The sequence below is a fragment of the Carassius gibelio genome, chromosome A14, assembly GCF_023724105.1.
Source record: "Carassius gibelio isolate Cgi1373 ecotype wild population from Czech Republic chromosome A14, carGib1.2-hapl.c, whole genome shotgun sequence".
NCBI classification, from domain to species: domain Eukaryota; kingdom Metazoa; phylum Chordata; class Actinopteri; order Cypriniformes; family Cyprinidae; genus Carassius; species Carassius gibelio.
In genome coordinates, this window is record NC_068384.1 from 10,756,422 (window position 1) to 10,773,606 (window position 17,185).

At 37.7% G+C, this 17,185-nt stretch overlaps 1 protein-coding gene across 4 annotated transcripts in view; it reads right to left on the bottom strand.

The window, feature by feature from the left end:
• The window catches only part of LOC128027469 (dystrophin-related protein 2-like), a 147,083-nt gene that overhangs the window by 37,209 nt on the left and 92,689 nt on the right, over positions 1-17,185 (bottom strand). For all 4 annotated transcript variants that reach the window (XM_052615121.1, XM_052615119.1, XM_052615122.1 and 1 more), the window contains 6 exons: positions 14,552-14,698; positions 12,938-13,016; positions 11,575-11,635; positions 5,001-5,062; positions 4,433-4,507; positions 916-1,117 (listed from right to left, as the gene is read on the bottom strand). In XM_052615121.1, the coding sequence (XP_052471081.1) occupies positions 916-1,117; positions 4,433-4,507; positions 5,001-5,062; positions 11,575-11,635; positions 12,938-13,016; positions 14,552-14,698 (626 nt within the window). The remainder of the gene's footprint in view (positions 1-915; positions 1,118-4,432; positions 4,508-5,000; positions 5,063-11,574; positions 11,636-12,937; positions 13,017-14,551; positions 14,699-17,185) is intronic.

Here is a 17,185-nt window from a genome sequence, read left to right on the forward strand (position 1 = left end):
ACTACCAAATCACGATTCGCTTTGTATAACAAGAAATCCCCTGTGATTACTGCTACCAAAGGGAACATTTGCTACTTTGTTTGGCTTTCTGATGTGACCGAGAGCTTGTCATTATCATCCTCATGCATGCTGCTCATTCTTATTCACATCCAGCGTTTGTAGGAAAACAAAAAAGCAATTACTACCAATTACTCGCAGGGTGAGAGCTCGGATTTCCAGTCATTAGCAGCAGGTAGTTAAGAGTCTAGTATACAGTATATTTGAGACAGATTCACAATGGACAATGAAAAACAAATAAATAATGAAATGTTAAATATAAAAATGTAAATTCATTCTAATAATAAATAAAAAAACATCCAGTTTTTTTATATATATATAAATCTTAGCTAAGAGCTTGGCACAGAATGCAATAGTTGGGAGTCAAGCAGTGGGGCTTTTAACTCCTACAGTCTGATTAGTTGCCTGCTGGTGATGTCTCAGTGCTGTAGTCATCTTTTAATTCACTTCACTGTGACACGGAGAACACAGCTTTGCCTATGGGTGAGAGATTTAAGGGTCAATGACGTATAAGGGTGTCCACATTAAATAAGAAGAAAAATCGAAAAATCTTTGAAACATGTGCCAAGTACTCCTTGTATTCAGCTGTATATATAAATAACAGAACAGCTGTATTACATTTTTGACTGTCTTGCCCCTAAAAATGTCCAAATGACTTTAAATAGAGACATGCATGTTTCATACAATAAATTATTAGAAAAGTGTCACGTCATATTGCAGATATAGGGTGGGCCTTTTTTGCGCATTGTGTGACTGACCAGTAAAAGTGTCTCACAGACACCAGGAGGGTGCAAGGTTGGTTTGACATCATTTGTGGGAGCAGGTCGAATGGGTTGTGAATGGCATTACCGTCAGTACCTGTCGTAAACATTCAGCAGCCAGTTGAGACACATGTCGACACACAGGGGGATATTGATCAGGACGGACCTCTCCTCCTCAAGTTTCTCATACAGGGAAGTGAGAGCGTGGATGACCTCGACCACATCCATCACATGCTCGGCATTCTGCAGCTCCTGTTCTCTAAACACATCCACCAAGCTGCTTAACTTCAGCAGGTCCACTAGAAACACACACACACACACACACACATGCGTATTACTGTACGTGTGTGGAGTGTTAACTAATTGGATTTGACTGCTATAATATAATTTCCTCTGGCAATCTCTAGTGTGGCAGTGAGAGTATAGGGTTAAGGCTGTATGCTGATGTCATCCTAATTGGACAATGAGTTGAAATACGGAAGCAGAGTGGCAACGGTGCTTTCAGTGTTAGGTGGGCAGCTAGATCCTCTAACAGGCTTTTGTAGATGCTCATTTTATACAGACGTCAATCATCAGAGCCTGGCTCACAAAACAGCAATGTTTCTATAGCAGCCTGGTTATTAATTCAGTTAATGACATGACCTAGCAAACCAGGAGTGTGTGAGAGAGACAGAGAGAGACAGAGAGAGAAGCAAGCAGTAACTTGTCCCCAGAGACGTTAAAAGGCACATGCCATACTCAGTAGTGGATTCAACCTGCTTATGTAGCCCTGAACATGTTTTCTCCATGAGGATGATTCTACAAAACAGATGCCATCTGTTTTGTGTCATGCACATATGTGAAAAAAATATAAAATAAATAAATAAAGAAACAAAAAATCTTCTACTGTTATATTTAGTGATCGACCGATATTGATTTTTTATAACCGATACCGATACCGATTATTTGTATGTTTATGTACCCGATAACCGATATGCAGAACCGATATTTATTTACTGTTATACTTCTGTTTCTGACAATTATTACAACACAAATGAGCTGAAAAAAACATTTTATTTATAACAATCACTCCCTCCTTGCATACAAAAAAAAAAAAAACATTATATTTATACACAAATAAATAGAGGGGTCTGAGTCCAAAAAATGTAAGCGCACTGTTACTAAGTGTCTTTGTTTTAAAATAAAAGCTTTGATTAGGTAAAAAAATAAAGCACAAAAATGATTCTAACATATTGGTGGGGGCGGGAGGGCTATTTAGGAGTGCATAGCTATATAGTAGTGTAACTTAATACTCCCAGTTAAGCAGAACTAGGTTTTAGTGTAGAAAACAGAGTCTTTCAGCATTCTGCCCTGTAAGCCTGCTTCCTTCAAAAATTGTATGCAGTGGCCGTGCTTGAGGCTTCCTGATCATCAACCCAGTCAGGTGCTGAGCAATATGAACGAACATTTTTTTCCCGAGACTATATAAAGTTAAACAGCACTTGTCAGTTGGCATTTTATGATCTAGATTCAATCTAACGTTAGATCATGAAATGCCAACTGACAAAGTGCTGTTTGACTATAACTTAATCAACCGCGATCGCGCATGGAGATAATAAATAATTAATTTCCACAAAGCGGTAGGCTATATTTATATGTGTATTAGCGAAATAATTGTTATGTAGTAAATGATAATATAATCTAGGGTGTTTAAACAAGATAATCTTGTCAAAAGTTTCATTCAGTGGCATTGCTTGAGGCTTCCTGATCATCAACCAAGTGCTGTTTGACTATAATTTAATCAACCGCGATCGCGCATGGAGATAATAAATAATTAATTTCCACAAAGCGGTATATTTATATGTGTATTAGCGAAATAATTGTTTTGTAGTAAATGATAATATAATCTAGAGTGTTTAAACAAGATAATCTTGTCAAAAGTTTCATTCAGTGGCCGTGCTTAAGCCTCCAGATCATCCGTCAGTTGCTAAGCAATATGAACAAACTTTCTCTTCTAGACTAATGGTGAGCAAATACAACAGATAGAGAATTAAATTCAACGCTTTTATTTTCAACATGCACTCATTCATGTCTGTTTTATTTAATTCATGTAAATATACGTCTTTATTGGGGCAGGACATGATGAATTACACTACGTGACTCAATGAGTTCGTCTCAATTGTTTAGAAACAAGCTGCATAAATTAACTATATAAGGAATTTATGTCTCAGATCTCATTTGTGCATGTCTGTTATGTTAAATAAAGTTGATTAATTAAAGCAAACCAAGTAGAACATATATTTACCTGTGCACTGAGTTGTTGTTGACTGATCTCCTCAGACGCCCGGGCTGCAATGGCGGAAATCTCAAAACGGCCACAAGATGGCGCCGTAAATCGGCGAATCCGATATTACAAAACCGATACCCGATTATGGAAAAATGCTTAAATATCGGGAAAAATATCGGGAAACAGATACATCGGTCGATCACTAGTTATATTAGACATTTTTGTAAACGTTCACAAAAACGAGGAATTATTTTATTTGTTTCTCTCCTTCCTCCTGTGTGTGTTAGATTGTTGTTAATGTTAACTAATAAAAATGCTTTGGAAATTCTGAAATTGCTTTAATATTTTGTATATAGCATCATGCTTTAAAGAGGTGAACTTTTCAAGGACAGGTGTCCTCTGTCACTTTATCGTTTGTTTTGACGATTGTCAGAAGGGAAAACCTTGAACCTGTTACCCTGAAGAAAATTTGTGGAAAAAACAAGCACCTAGCTTCACAACCTTGAGTTGAAGGTTTGCAGTGTGAAATTAAACTGTAAAACCATCAACCTGTGAACTTTCTGTAGCAATAATTATGTTTTGTATGTGTTTGTTTGTGTGCGCATGTGTTTGTGTTTAGCTTTAGATGGTACAATGCATTTCACTAATAGCTGAAAAATAAAATTTTGCTTGAATATTTGATTAAATCAGCTTATCAAAGGGGAAAGGCACCAGTTTTATAGAATAACCCTATGGGTTCAAAGCTCTCCACAGAGGAGCCAAAGTTTGACTAGATGTTGTACAGCTACATCAGTTTCTTGCAAAAAAAAACAACAACATATTTTACTGTTGATTGGCATTCAGGGCTAGCTGTGTATTTTGAGGAAATAAAATCGTTTTCAAGCAACACATAAATCACAAATATTTCATTGTATTAAAGCAGTTTTTTTTTTTCAGTGCCATGTTATTTTTGAAGGGATCTTGAAAGAGTAAAACCGACCTACACAGACACATTTATATTTATATTATGTGCACAGTGAAAAGGCTGAAGAAAAGAAGGGAATGCCAACGAGAGGAAGTCTGGACAGTGGCAGATAAACCTCCACCCACAAAACGTGTCGCAGGGGGAACAGTGGTTAATTCATCACACAGACTTCTTAATTACCTCCCCCGAAGAAGTACAATCACACAAATTATTAAGCTTAATTAAGCTGCATAAAAATCACTGGGCTTTAATGAAAAAGACAGAACAGAGGCGAACAGCAGGGCCAGCTCTGAACGTGCAATTTTGCAAATAATCAATGACTTGCTCTAAAAAGAGCAGTAGAGGGAAAAGGGCAAACCAGTGTGGGTGCTTCTTTTTACATACATCTTAAAGCCTTCTGCACATGCCTCAGCTTCATGGCCGTCCGGTATGCAGAGAACCTGATATTGTTCAGGTCCGCTGTGAGAGAACAGCAAAGGAGATAGGAGAGGAAAAGAGAGAATATCATTCATGAGGAGAGAAAAGAGCAGCAAAGGAATAGCTGAGCTCTTACATAAGCAAACAGAGAGACAGAAAGCAATGTGTCACTTCAGCATTGTTGAGGGGTTTCTGCTCATGCCGTGCCAGAGTGTTTGGACAACTCGTGTCATGTTGCATCAGATTAACTCACATTGTAAACACCCTTTAATCATTGTTAATTAGAAGTTGGCAAAGCATTAGCATTAGGTTGGCCCAGCTGCTCTTGGGTTAACGAGAGAGCTGGCGACATCTCTGGGGTGGGATGAAATATTAGGTTATAATGAGAGGTCCAAGTAAAGAAATCGAGCTCAGTGTGAGACCGCCTTCTAGTAGGTGTATTTGAGCTTCTATATGTCTACACTGTGGTTCCCCAGCGGGAAGTAGACACATAGAAGATATAAGAGCAGAGTTTAATTGTGTTTAATTGCCTCACCCAGAGCTTGGTATAATTCAGTCATCTTTGGATGGTCCCAGCAGGTTGTCTGAGCCTGATGGCTATAAAAGGGAAGATAAAAAGATCCATGTAAGAGCAGAGTAGTGAAGCCAAAAATAGAAAAAGCATAGAACACACGTGAGAGAAACATTAAAGGACTAGTTCATCCAAAAATAAAAAATTATGTCATTATTTACTCATTTAATTACTTTTTACTTTCATTATTTGTTACCCTCATGCTGCTCTGAACCTATATGACTTTGTTTCTTCGATGCAACACAAATGCAAATTTTAATCATTATGGACTGAAATATTTCCCCACTGCTGCAGCTTTCTGCATATTCAAATTTGGCAAATGGCTAGGACGCACAGAGGAACCGCTTTTCACCTTTTGCAATAGAACAAAAACACATTTTGGATTTGGAGGGTGCATTAACATTTCAACAATTTAAGTAAACTAACCCTTTAAGGACACTGTATGAATGTGGTTTATACAAAACCATATGTCTTTTTTCCATAAATAACAATTAAAGAATTTATTTATTTATTAATTCAATGTCAATTGGTTAACTTGTGACCTGACCATATACAGTAGAGTGAAAACTGTTGGTTTAACATCACATTATATGTCATTTTAATTGTAAAATTCAGTCAGATTTATGTTTTTTTTTTTTAAGGAAAAAACTACAAACTTTTTGTACATTCTCACACATTCTGCTTACACTGCAGTGGCTGTTACGTTCAGAGGTGGTGACGGGGAATTCTAACAATTTAAGCACCTCATAAAATAGGTTTTAAATGAAATTGGGTTGGTAACCCTAATGTTGTTTTGTCTTTGTGTGTGCACTGTCTGTATATGCATTAGCATGGTTTAAATCGTACTTATATGACCGCCATCAGTTCGTAGCAGTGAATGAAGATGTATCATATCGATCACAAGTGCAGTATGGAGTACCTCAAGGCTCAGTTCTAGGCCCGCTACTCTTCACGCTTTATATGTTACCCTTGGGAGATATCATCAGGAAACATGGTGTTAGCTTTCACTGTTATGCTGATGATACGCAGCTCTATATTTCCTCGCAGCCTGGTGAAACACACCAATTTGAAAAACTAATGGAATGCATAGTCGATATAAAAAATTGGATGACGAGTAATTTCTTACTGCTAAATTCAGAAAAAACAGAGGTGTTAATCATAGGGCCTAAAAACTCTACTTGTAATAACCTAGAACACTGTCTAAGACTTGATGGTTGCTCTGTCAATTCTTCGTCATCAGTTAGGAACCTAGGTGTGCTACTTGATCGCAATCTTTCCTTAGAAAGCCACGTTTCTAGCATTTGTAAAACTGCATTTTTCCATCTCAAAAATATATCTAAATTACGGCCTATGCTCTCAATGTCAAATGCAGAAATGTTAATCCATGCATTTATGACTTCAAGGTTAGACTATTGTAATGCTTTATTGGGTGGTTGTTCTGCACGCTTGGTAAACAAACTACAGCTAGTCCAAAATACAGCAGCAAGAGTTCTTACTAGAACCAGGAAGTATGACCATATTAGCCCGGTCCTGTCCACACTGCACTGGCTCCCTATCAAACATCGTATAGATTTTAAAATATTGCTTATTACTTATAAAGCCCTGAATGGTTTAGCACCTCAGTATTTGAATGAGCTCCTTTTACATTATACTCCTCTACGTCCGCTACGTTCTCAAAACTCAGGCAATTTGATAATACCTAGAATATCAAAATCAACTGCGGGCGGCAGATCCTTTTCCTATTTGGCGCCTAAACTCTGGAATAACCTACCTAACATTGTTCGGGAGGCAGACACACTCTTGCAGTTTAAATCTAGATTAAAGACCCATCTCTTTAACCTGGCATACACATAACATACTAATATGCTTTTAATATCCAAATCCGTTAAAGGATTTTTAGGCTGCATTAATTAGGTAAACTGGAACCGGAACACTTCACATAACACCGTACTTTCTACATCATTAGAAGAATGGCATCTACGCTAATATTTGTCTGTTTCTCTCTTGTTCCGAGGTCACCGTGGCCACCAGATCCAGTCTGTGTCCAGATCAGAGGGTCACTGCAGTCACCCGGATCCAGTACGTATCCAGACCAGATGGTCGATCAGCACCTAGAAAGGACCTCTACTGCCCTGAAAGACAGCGGAGACCAGGACAACTAGAGCCCAGATACAGATCCCCTGTAAAGACCTTGTCTCAGAGGACCACCAGGACAAGACCACAGGAAACAGATGATTCTTCTGCACAATCTGACTTTGCTGCAGCCTGGAATTGAACTACTGGTTTCGTCTGGTCAGAGGAGAACTGGCCCCCCAACTGAGCCTGGTTTCTCCCAAGGTTTTTTTTCTCCATTCTGTCACCGATGGAGTTTCGGTTCCTTGCCGCTGTTGCCTCTGGCTTGCTTAGTTGGGGTCACTTCATCTACAGCGATATCATTGACTTGATTACAAATTAAAACAGACACTATTTCAACTGAACAGAGATGACATAACTAAATTCAATGATGAACTGCCTTTAACTATCATTTTGCATTATTGAGACACTGTTTTCCAAATGAATGTTGTTCAGTGCTTTGGCGCAATGTATTTTGTTTAAAGCACTATATAAATAAAGGTGATTGATTGATTGATTGATATAAATACTGTCTATGTTTTATGGAAAAGCTTCTTGTGATGAACTAATTCATTTTATGCATTTTTATGTCACCACCTGCATTAATAAAGTGCTTATCAGTACACTTTACGGTAAAAAGCTTTTGATAATTCATCTAGATATAGATAGTTCAAGTAGATTGGTATTTTAACATTAATTCACTTAATTTAATATATGGTTATAAGTTGTAAAATTTACAGGCACCAATATGCCATCCCGTAAATCTGAATCATTGCCACAGTATAGAGAGAGAGAGAGAGAGAGAGAGAGAGATCGCAATCGCAAAGATCTTGAACAAAGATTTTAGAGTCATTATAATGCTTATATACATGGCTGTTTTGATGACATTCAAAGAAAAGATTATGGCTAAACATAGCTTGAATTCAAATCTGATGAGCAGGCATGTACAGTAATGACATCTCCACAAAGTCGATACATGTGTGCTACATGCTTTACTGCAACAACCTGTACTCTACAGTACCAGCATCCATGAAAAAAATCAATCTTGTTCACTATGACCATCATGACCTAATTTCTGTGACTTCAGAGATTAGTCACATGGTACTTCATGGCATTCAAAACATTAATAAATAATATATTTTATAAATAATACTATTATTTATACTACCGTATTTAAAAATAATAATAAATAAATTATATTTTCAGTTTTAATTTTAGTATTTTTTTAGAAATGTTGTGTAATTTCTAGATTTTTTTTTTTTTTTTCATTTTAGTACTTCAATTTAAGCCTATTGCTGTTTATTACATTTAGCTACATTTAGAAAGTTGATGCTTTTTATATAATATTTAGATTTTATTTATTACAATTAGCAAAAACTTCATAGTTCCGGGAACTCTTACAGAAATCTTTCAAAGTATTACAGACCTTCTTTCTCTCAACTGATGACGCCAACCTCTACACTGCCCACACAACACTCTTTTGAGCCTTTTATAAACTCAAATTAATAAAAATGCACAAGGCCAAATGACAAAAGGAGCACCATGGTTGAAATGTTGTTTTCTTTTTAGGTCACAGTGCAATAATCTTCTGCACCAGGGATCAGTAATTGAGTTTGCTCTCAATACCTGATAATCTGACATGCTCATCCCACAGTTTTACCCAGACTCTCTCCTTTCTGACACTCATCTCTCATAGACTGCTGATGCTTTACCGTAGGATAGGTGTGGGCGATATGGTAAAAATATCATATTATGATTTTTTTTTTTTCAAGAAAATCACGATTCACAATTTTATCATGCTGGTTTTATTATTTTGCAAGTTGTCTGAGCAGTACAGCCAAACTAATTTCCCAATTTTAAAAACAAAGCCTTAGAAAGTAAGAAAATATAAAATAAAAGAAAGATGTAATTTAGGCAAAGGTCGGTGAAAAAAAAAAACCTTTGTCATTATTTATCTTTGTTATTAAAAAATAAAAAACAAAGATACGCTTTACTAATATACAAAATAAAATGGTAACACTTTATTTTAAGGTGTCCTTGTTACACGTTACATGTTCTTACTATTATAATGACAATTAATTATGCATAATTATGCATAACGTAAGTAAAACTAATCCTAAACCTAAATAATCCTAATCCTATAGTAAGTAGTTAATTAACATTACTCAGTTCTTAAATGTATAATTACACTGTCACAAGGACACCTTAAAATAAAGTGTGGTTAACCAAATAGTTGCTGGTCCCCAGTCACTTCCATAGTATTTAGTTTTTTTTTTCTTCTATCAAAGTCAATGGGGACTTGAAACTGTTTGGTTACCCACATTTTTCAAAAAAATCTTTATTTGTGTTCAGGTTTGGGACAACATGTGAGTAAATAATGACAGAATGAAAAATTTTTGGGTGAACTGCCCCTTTAATGACAAGCAGCAGCATGTTTAGTACTGTCAGCTTTGCAGATCTGTTCCACTTAGGCCAAATACATTAACATTGTCATATCAATTACCATGCTAAAATCTTCAGAGAGTTCTCATGACAAAAATGCATTATATGTAAACCTTGTGTGTTTTTGACAGTATTAGCGCAATCAGACTCAAAGAACTTAGTCCAGTAATCAGGCTTTTTAATGTGCATGTCAGACAAGGACGCAAATTAAGTGCTTAAACAGTAAGGCTTTAAAGGTGCAATGTATAATATTTACAAGGATCTATTTACAGAAATGCAATAAAATATACATAACTATGTTTTCAGAGGTGCATAAAGACCTTACTTAAAGGGGGGGGTGAAATGCTATTTCATGCATACTGAGTTTTTTACACTGTCAAAGAGTTGGATTCCCATGCTAAACATGGACAAAGTTTCAAAAATTAAGTTGTACGTTTGAAGGAGTATTTTTGTTCCCAAAATACTCCTTCCGGTTTGTCACAAGTTTCTGAAAGTTTTTTTCGAGTATGGCTCTGTGTGACGTTGGAGCGGAATTTCCTTATATGGGTCCTGAGGGCACTTTTGCCAGAAGAGCGCGCGCTCCCGTATAGCGAGGCTGAGCACAGACATTTCACTGATCAGAGCGATTCACTGATCACAGCGAGAGCGTCGCGAAAAGTCACAAAAGAAGTGTGTTTTTGGTTGCCAGGGCAACTACTCTGCACAGATTACCAAAAAAAAAAATAAAACAGCATTAAGGGAGTTTATTTTTACAGAGCATCAACGGAGTTGTGCAAGTGTTTTTGTTTGTTCCCTGCATTTCGAAGATGCTTGTTTTACAAACAAGGCCCAGTTTGACGACAGATTTGCGTATCGTTTATTTCTTAAGGATGATGCAATCCCAACGAAAAAGGGTCACGATCGTGTGTTGGAACCGCAGGCGGTGAGTAAAACTGCTTAAAATATCTCTGCCTCCTTATTAGTGCGTCCCCTCCCATGCCGGAGACCCGGGTTCGAGCCCCGCTCGGAGCGAGTCGTTGCTGCTGCTGCTCTCGTTCAGTTTCAGCCTCGGGATCTGATTCTGGATCATAAATAAACGGCTGAATCTGACTGTAAGCCATGGTTTGTTTGGGATGATGGTTTTTCCCTCATGGTAATGTCACAGCTTCCAAACGCTCTCAACGCAAAAGCCTACTGGCGCTCGTGATTCTTTAGCTCCGCCCACACGTCACGCCTCCAGCCAGTCGTGTTTTTCCGGGAAAAATCGGTACAGACTATCTTTCTCTTATGAATATAATAAAACTAAAGACTTTTTGGAGTTATGAAGGATGCAGTACTACCCTATAGGTACTCAAGATTAACAGGATATTGAGTGAAAACAAGCATTTCACCCCCCCCCCCCCCCCCCCCTTTAATTAGCTGTTATGTTTTTATTACCTCAAATTGAGCTATTTCAACTATATACACCATGGGTCTCCTTACCTGGAAGTCACCACCATGTTTCTACAGTAGCCTTAAATGGACAAACTTCTCTACAGAGCGCATTTTGAAACTTTGTTGTTCTTGCGAATAAAACATTAACGCAATGATGAACAAGTACATTAACATTAGCATTAACATTGATTTATTGAATAAAGTAAACGTAATTCCTTAATTTACCTTTGTAAAGAAATCTCATTGCTCTCTGCTGTCTTTACCTACGACATCTTTACCTGTGTCGGCCACCGGAGGGATGAGCGGGGGACTGAGCCATTGGTTGCAGTTCACAACCTCACCACTAGATGCCACTAAAGTCTACACACTGCACCTTTAAAGCACATGCAAATAATGTACTTGTGTGACTTTTTGTCATGTTGAAGCCTATATTGAGACAGAGGCGCCAGAACTGCAACTCATATTGCTTTACCACGATACTATGAAGTTTCTTCAAAATCAGATCGTACAGACATTTTAACCGTCCATGATCAAAAATCATGAGACTGCACACCCCGACGGCTGGACTTACTTGATGTAGTATGGCACTTTGTTGGGGGATATGGCACGTTCCCAAGGAATCTGCACAGAGCCTGAAGTGACAGAAAGAAAGAAGGCATTATCAATCAGACAGACATGTCGAGCATGAAAAGTTATTCTGAAAATCTAAAACGGCACCGCTCAAGGTCCTTTAAGCATACTGCTTTCACACGGAGAGGCTATTAAACAACAGCACCCCAAAAGTGTTCAGAATGGTGGAAAGCTTTTCTGTGAACCATGCACTTGGTTCTAGTTGGATCTTGAGTACTATATCACTTTGTGGAATGTCACTTGGAACCAGAGTATGTGAGTGGAGTGGAGCGTCAAAAATTTCCCCTCCGCACTCCAAGCTTTCAATAATCACTCCACTCCACCTCCGCTTCGGGTTCACCATTTCTCACTACTCGCTCCGTCCTCGCTCCACTGATCAGAAACCCTGCTCCGCCTTCGCTCAGTGTCTAAAGTGTTTCAGCATGTTTCAAATAGCGTATATGAAATATCTAAAAAATAAAATAACAGGAGAGTTTTAAAGTGGCTTATTGGAACAAAAGTCTGCAAACTTTTTTCCTACCCCATGACATGGTTGTCAGCATTAAAACATATAATTGCTGCTTTTTGCGGTGCAAATTTAGTTTGAGATGAAAACAAGAGTAGGTTAAATTTTCATCAGTTATTTTACCTATGGATCGATTCTTTTCTTACAGATTTCTGCTCATTCGAAATTGGATTCAGATGATTTAGCAGTGTATTAGGCTACATTTGTTTGAATGTATTACTGAGAGAGTGACTGCGTGCGAATAAGTGTTGTAGTACTTGTTTAAACCATGCTTTCAGCTGAAAATATCTATATCTAGAAAGAACAAACAAATTCCTCGAGAACTTTATCTTTCTGATTTGAGTGATCCTTCTCTACGTTGACATGAACTGCCCTCGTGATGGAGCGGTGGTGAAGCGCTTTTGGAGAAAGTGAAAATCACAACGTTACAACTTTTTTTTAAAAGATCCGCTTCTCACTCCAGTCAAAATCACCCAGCTCCACTTCTCTCACATACTCTGCATGGAACTGCCATTCCCTGCATCCTCATTAAGCATTGCATTGATTTTAAGTGATTTAAAGAGCCAGAAAAGTTTGGACAACTTCTAAATGAGGCTAACTGTGTAGCAGGCAATGTCTTAGTCCTGCAATATTAGACCAGGCAGTGAGTGACAGCGAGAATGAATAAAGTCACAGCCCACCCTGAGCACTTAAACACGGTCCTGCCAACCCCTCTCCACTTAGCTCCATCAGCTCCCCCCTCTCTCTGTGTTCAGCATCACACTGCAGCAGAGTGCTTCAAATGTGTTAATACACTCACTGGAAAGGAAATGCTGTGATCCGGGTCCAAAATCTCTATGGGCATCTTGCAACTGTTTAAGACGTTCTTCAATTGACCCCTTTAGTGGAAAAAAAAGAAAGAGTTATAACCAGTCATTTTCAGGAATCAATTACTTTACATACTAAATTCAAGTTCTCAAATGGTCTATCTCTTTAAGTTTTGTTACAAACAAACCAGTACCAGTCTGCTCTCTGCTGTCCCCATTCAGTTTTTTGAAGAATACAGACTGAAGAGCAATGACTCAGACAAACGTTTAGAAAAGGTAATGTGTGGTAAGGAGGAAAGTTTTGAGGCTGTTGCACGAGACGTTTGCCAAGAGTAATTCACGTCTGTCGTTGTCGCCATCAACCAGACACCTCTGGGGATGTTGGACTACCAAATTCTGAGTAATAATATATATTCAAGGACAACCAACACTGTCTTTGAGATGATAGAAAGATAAAACTGCCCTGTAAAAGCAGACATCTCTGTATATCATTGTGCCTATTGAGCCCCTAATTGTCTAGTTAGTTAGTAAACTAAAACACAATACTGTTCAAAAGTTTGGGGTCTGTAAGATTTTCTGAAAGAAATTGAATTCTTTAATGGCACTAAAGACATTTACTTTGTTACAAAAATGCATATTTCAAATAAATGCTGTTCTTATGAACTTCAAATAAAAGGTACCACGGTTTTCACAAAAATATTAAGCTGCTTTTACCATTAATAAATAAGAACTGAACACTAAAGACTGGAGTAATGGCTGCTGAAAATTCACCTTCGACATCACAGGAATAAATTACATATTAAGATATATTTAGATAAAAAAATCTAATCTCTAAAAATCTGTATTTTTGATCAGATAAATGCAGTATTGGTGAGCATGAGAGACATAAAATTTCTAGAATGCTTTTATCTGGGTTCTTATTTCAGCAAATGCACAGTTATCTGCAGTTGATTATTTAGTAAGCACATCATATGATTAATCTGAATAGATTAATTTGAAATGTGTCATTACCCTAACAAACATATATGAGAGTATTAAAACCCAAGAATTCATCAACACAGCATTTCGGAAGACATTCATAATACAAAGACAAATAGACATGCACACACACACACTTGTGCTGTTTGTCTTCCATCACATTAGGTCACACACAAACTGCTGCAGATAAGCATTTCATAGTCATTTTTTCAATAACTGGATTTACACACTCCCACACACTCAAATGTACTTCTCATTCTTCCTGCATCTCTTTCTGGCTCTCTTAAGTTCCTCTCACACATAAAACAACCAGATGCAACCGAAACACTCAATTTCACTTTACATCTTCTCTTTTTCTCATAGTAAAGGCCTTTGTTTTTCTATGAGCATGTAGACAAAAGGCACTCCCCATGACCGATGATAATGGAGCCATCACCGCTCTCAGCCAGGCAGGACCGGCATATTATATTCCATCTCCTAAGCTCCATTTTTCATAGTGTATATGCACTAACTTAGCTGGCTGGAACCATTGATGTCAATGGTGATCGCTGTACTGTTTGATCTCCATAGTGGTCCATTAGTGATGGTGGGAAGGTAAGGATGAGATAAAGATGTTCTGAATTCACTACCTGCAGAAGTTTCCATCTGTTGTTGAGGTGCTCCAGAGCTCTGGCGTTCTCCATGGACAAGTGCACATCAGATATGGCCAGCTGATGCGCCAGGTCATTTATGTGTTTCATTCCTTCCTTCACCTGGGTCAGCTCTTCTTTAAACAGCTATAACACAAAGTGAAGAAAAAATAATATGTATATAGATATAGATATATTCATGCCATGCAATACTCAGACTTTCTACTTTTATTTCTGGTGGCACTGTACATTGTTATGTTACATTTATTGAGTGTAACAATTATGCATGCTCTAATTTAAAGCAATAAAAATCCCTGATATTGACAGGCTAGCCATGTGGTGGATATTTTAATGTTTTAAGTGATTTTCTTTCCATTCACAGCCTACCCTTGTCCATTCTCATTTCATCCACCACCACTGCTCACTTCCTTCCACACACTTACACTGAGGTACCACACTGGGCATAAGTGCAAGAGAAACCCAATCTGTCAATGGCAGAGAGTGAAACTGCACCAAATGTGTGGCAAAAAGGGGGGGGGGGGGGGGTTGCTGATAGAAATATTTTTGCAAGTAAAAATGAAACTGAAGTAGACTAGTTGGGGTTGCTATTCCAAGGCTGCATTTATTTGACCAAAAATACAGTAAAAACAGTAATATTCTGTCAGTGTTGGGGAAAGTTACTTTTAAAAGCAATGCATCATAATATTGTGGCCTAAAAAGGTAACTAACAGCATCCATAAAAAATAATGAATGTTACTTTTGCGTTACTTTTTGTCACCTTAAATTGGGCTTCCTTATCCATTTTTAAGAACAAAATACCCAAAGGTTGTATTTTTTGCAACTGTACAGGCCCTTTCACACCAAAAGTGAAATGAATAAGCCTCAGGCTGAAGGAAGTGCCTCTGCACCTCACTCCAAATTTCTCTCAACACGGGGACAGGTGTCAGTGAATAAATGGGAAAACAAAGTAACTTGTGTCACTTATTAAAAAAAGTATCTTGTAAATTTAAAAGTAATGGGTTATATTACTAGTCTGATTACATAACTCATGTTCCTTTTATTGTGTTACCACCAACACTGATTGTGAAATATTGTTACAATTTAAAATAACTGTTTTAATATATTTTATCCTGTAATGCAGATATGAATTTTCAGCATCGTTTACTCCAGCCTTTAGTGTCACATGATCCTTCAAAAATCCTTCTAATAAGCTGATTTGATGCTCAAGAAACATTTCAATGTTGAAAACGGTTGTGCTGATTAATATTTTTGTGGAATCAGTTTCTCCAGGATTTTTTGATGAGCAGAAAGTAAAAAAATATATATATATTACTGTAAAAACATGTATATTCTGTAAACATATTTATTGTCACATTTAATCAATGCATCTTTGCTTTATAAAAGTATTTATTTATTTTGTTTTCAGAAGCAAATAAAAATCCCAGATTTTCAACGAGGTCTCAGGGATTTGAGCCCACCGTATGTATGGGGACCCAGGCAAGAGGTAACTGTAGGAGCAGTAAGAGCCTCATGCCCTGTTCATACCCTTGACATGAAGCCAGGAAAATGAATGGAAAACTGTAAGTCTGCAGGACCTGCTATGTGGTTGCTGATTCTGACAGCAGGGGAAACACTGATAAATGCTCCACCTCCTGTCAGAGCGTAGCATGATCATGTCAGTTCACTGAGCCCTGCTTCAGCCTAAATTAAAAACTCAACATATTGCATCAGGGTACAGCTCCAGGCAGACAAACTAGTCAATTATTGAATTACACAGTTGCACATGTACTGTACTGTGCTATTCACAAAAAGGCACATTACATCAAAAAAACATGTGTACATTAATAGAGATTCAGAAATATCTTATCCACACATAAGGAAGCCTTCTGGCACCCGGACAGCAGAACAGAAACTCTGACTCACTGATGCACAGGGTAGTACTGTAAATAGATACCTACACTGTTCCATAACTATAATAACTCTACTTATCTCCACGGGAACATCCATGATCATATCCTCAATAAAAAGACCTCCTACTGTACAGCTGTAGGAGTCTGTAAATCGTCACTGGTAGATTACGAAGGAAACTCTAGGAAGACACGCTTTGGAAAAACACAGTAGATTACAGGATAACATACTGTATTCAGATGTCTCATCTTTCAGTCCTTTTATTGTTGCGACACAAATCTCTCTGTTTGATCATAGTCAGCGACTGAGTACAGTATCTTAAGGGCAAAACTAATAGCAGCATACAGCTGAGTGAACTGTACTATTATCAGAAAACCATAAAATCACACAGGATGGAAACCATACAAAGGAGATCCAGAGAGTAAATGGTGGTCAAGATATAAAAATGCCACTGGACAGATTATGAAAGACATTTGCTTTCTGGATCTCCCTTGATACAGACTACAATGAACTGTTAGGATGGCTTAGAGGATAATTGGTATGCACCTGCACAGCTTTCAGGATCTCCAGACTGAAGAAACAAACAGATAACGTCATCACGGACCCTTCTCAACTACTGTAGGACAGATCTGCAGATGCTACAGATCACTGTGCACTAGAACATCCAACCACAAGAACAGTATTTCCACAGGCCATTTCTAACTTGAACAGCTACTGTAGCCACTA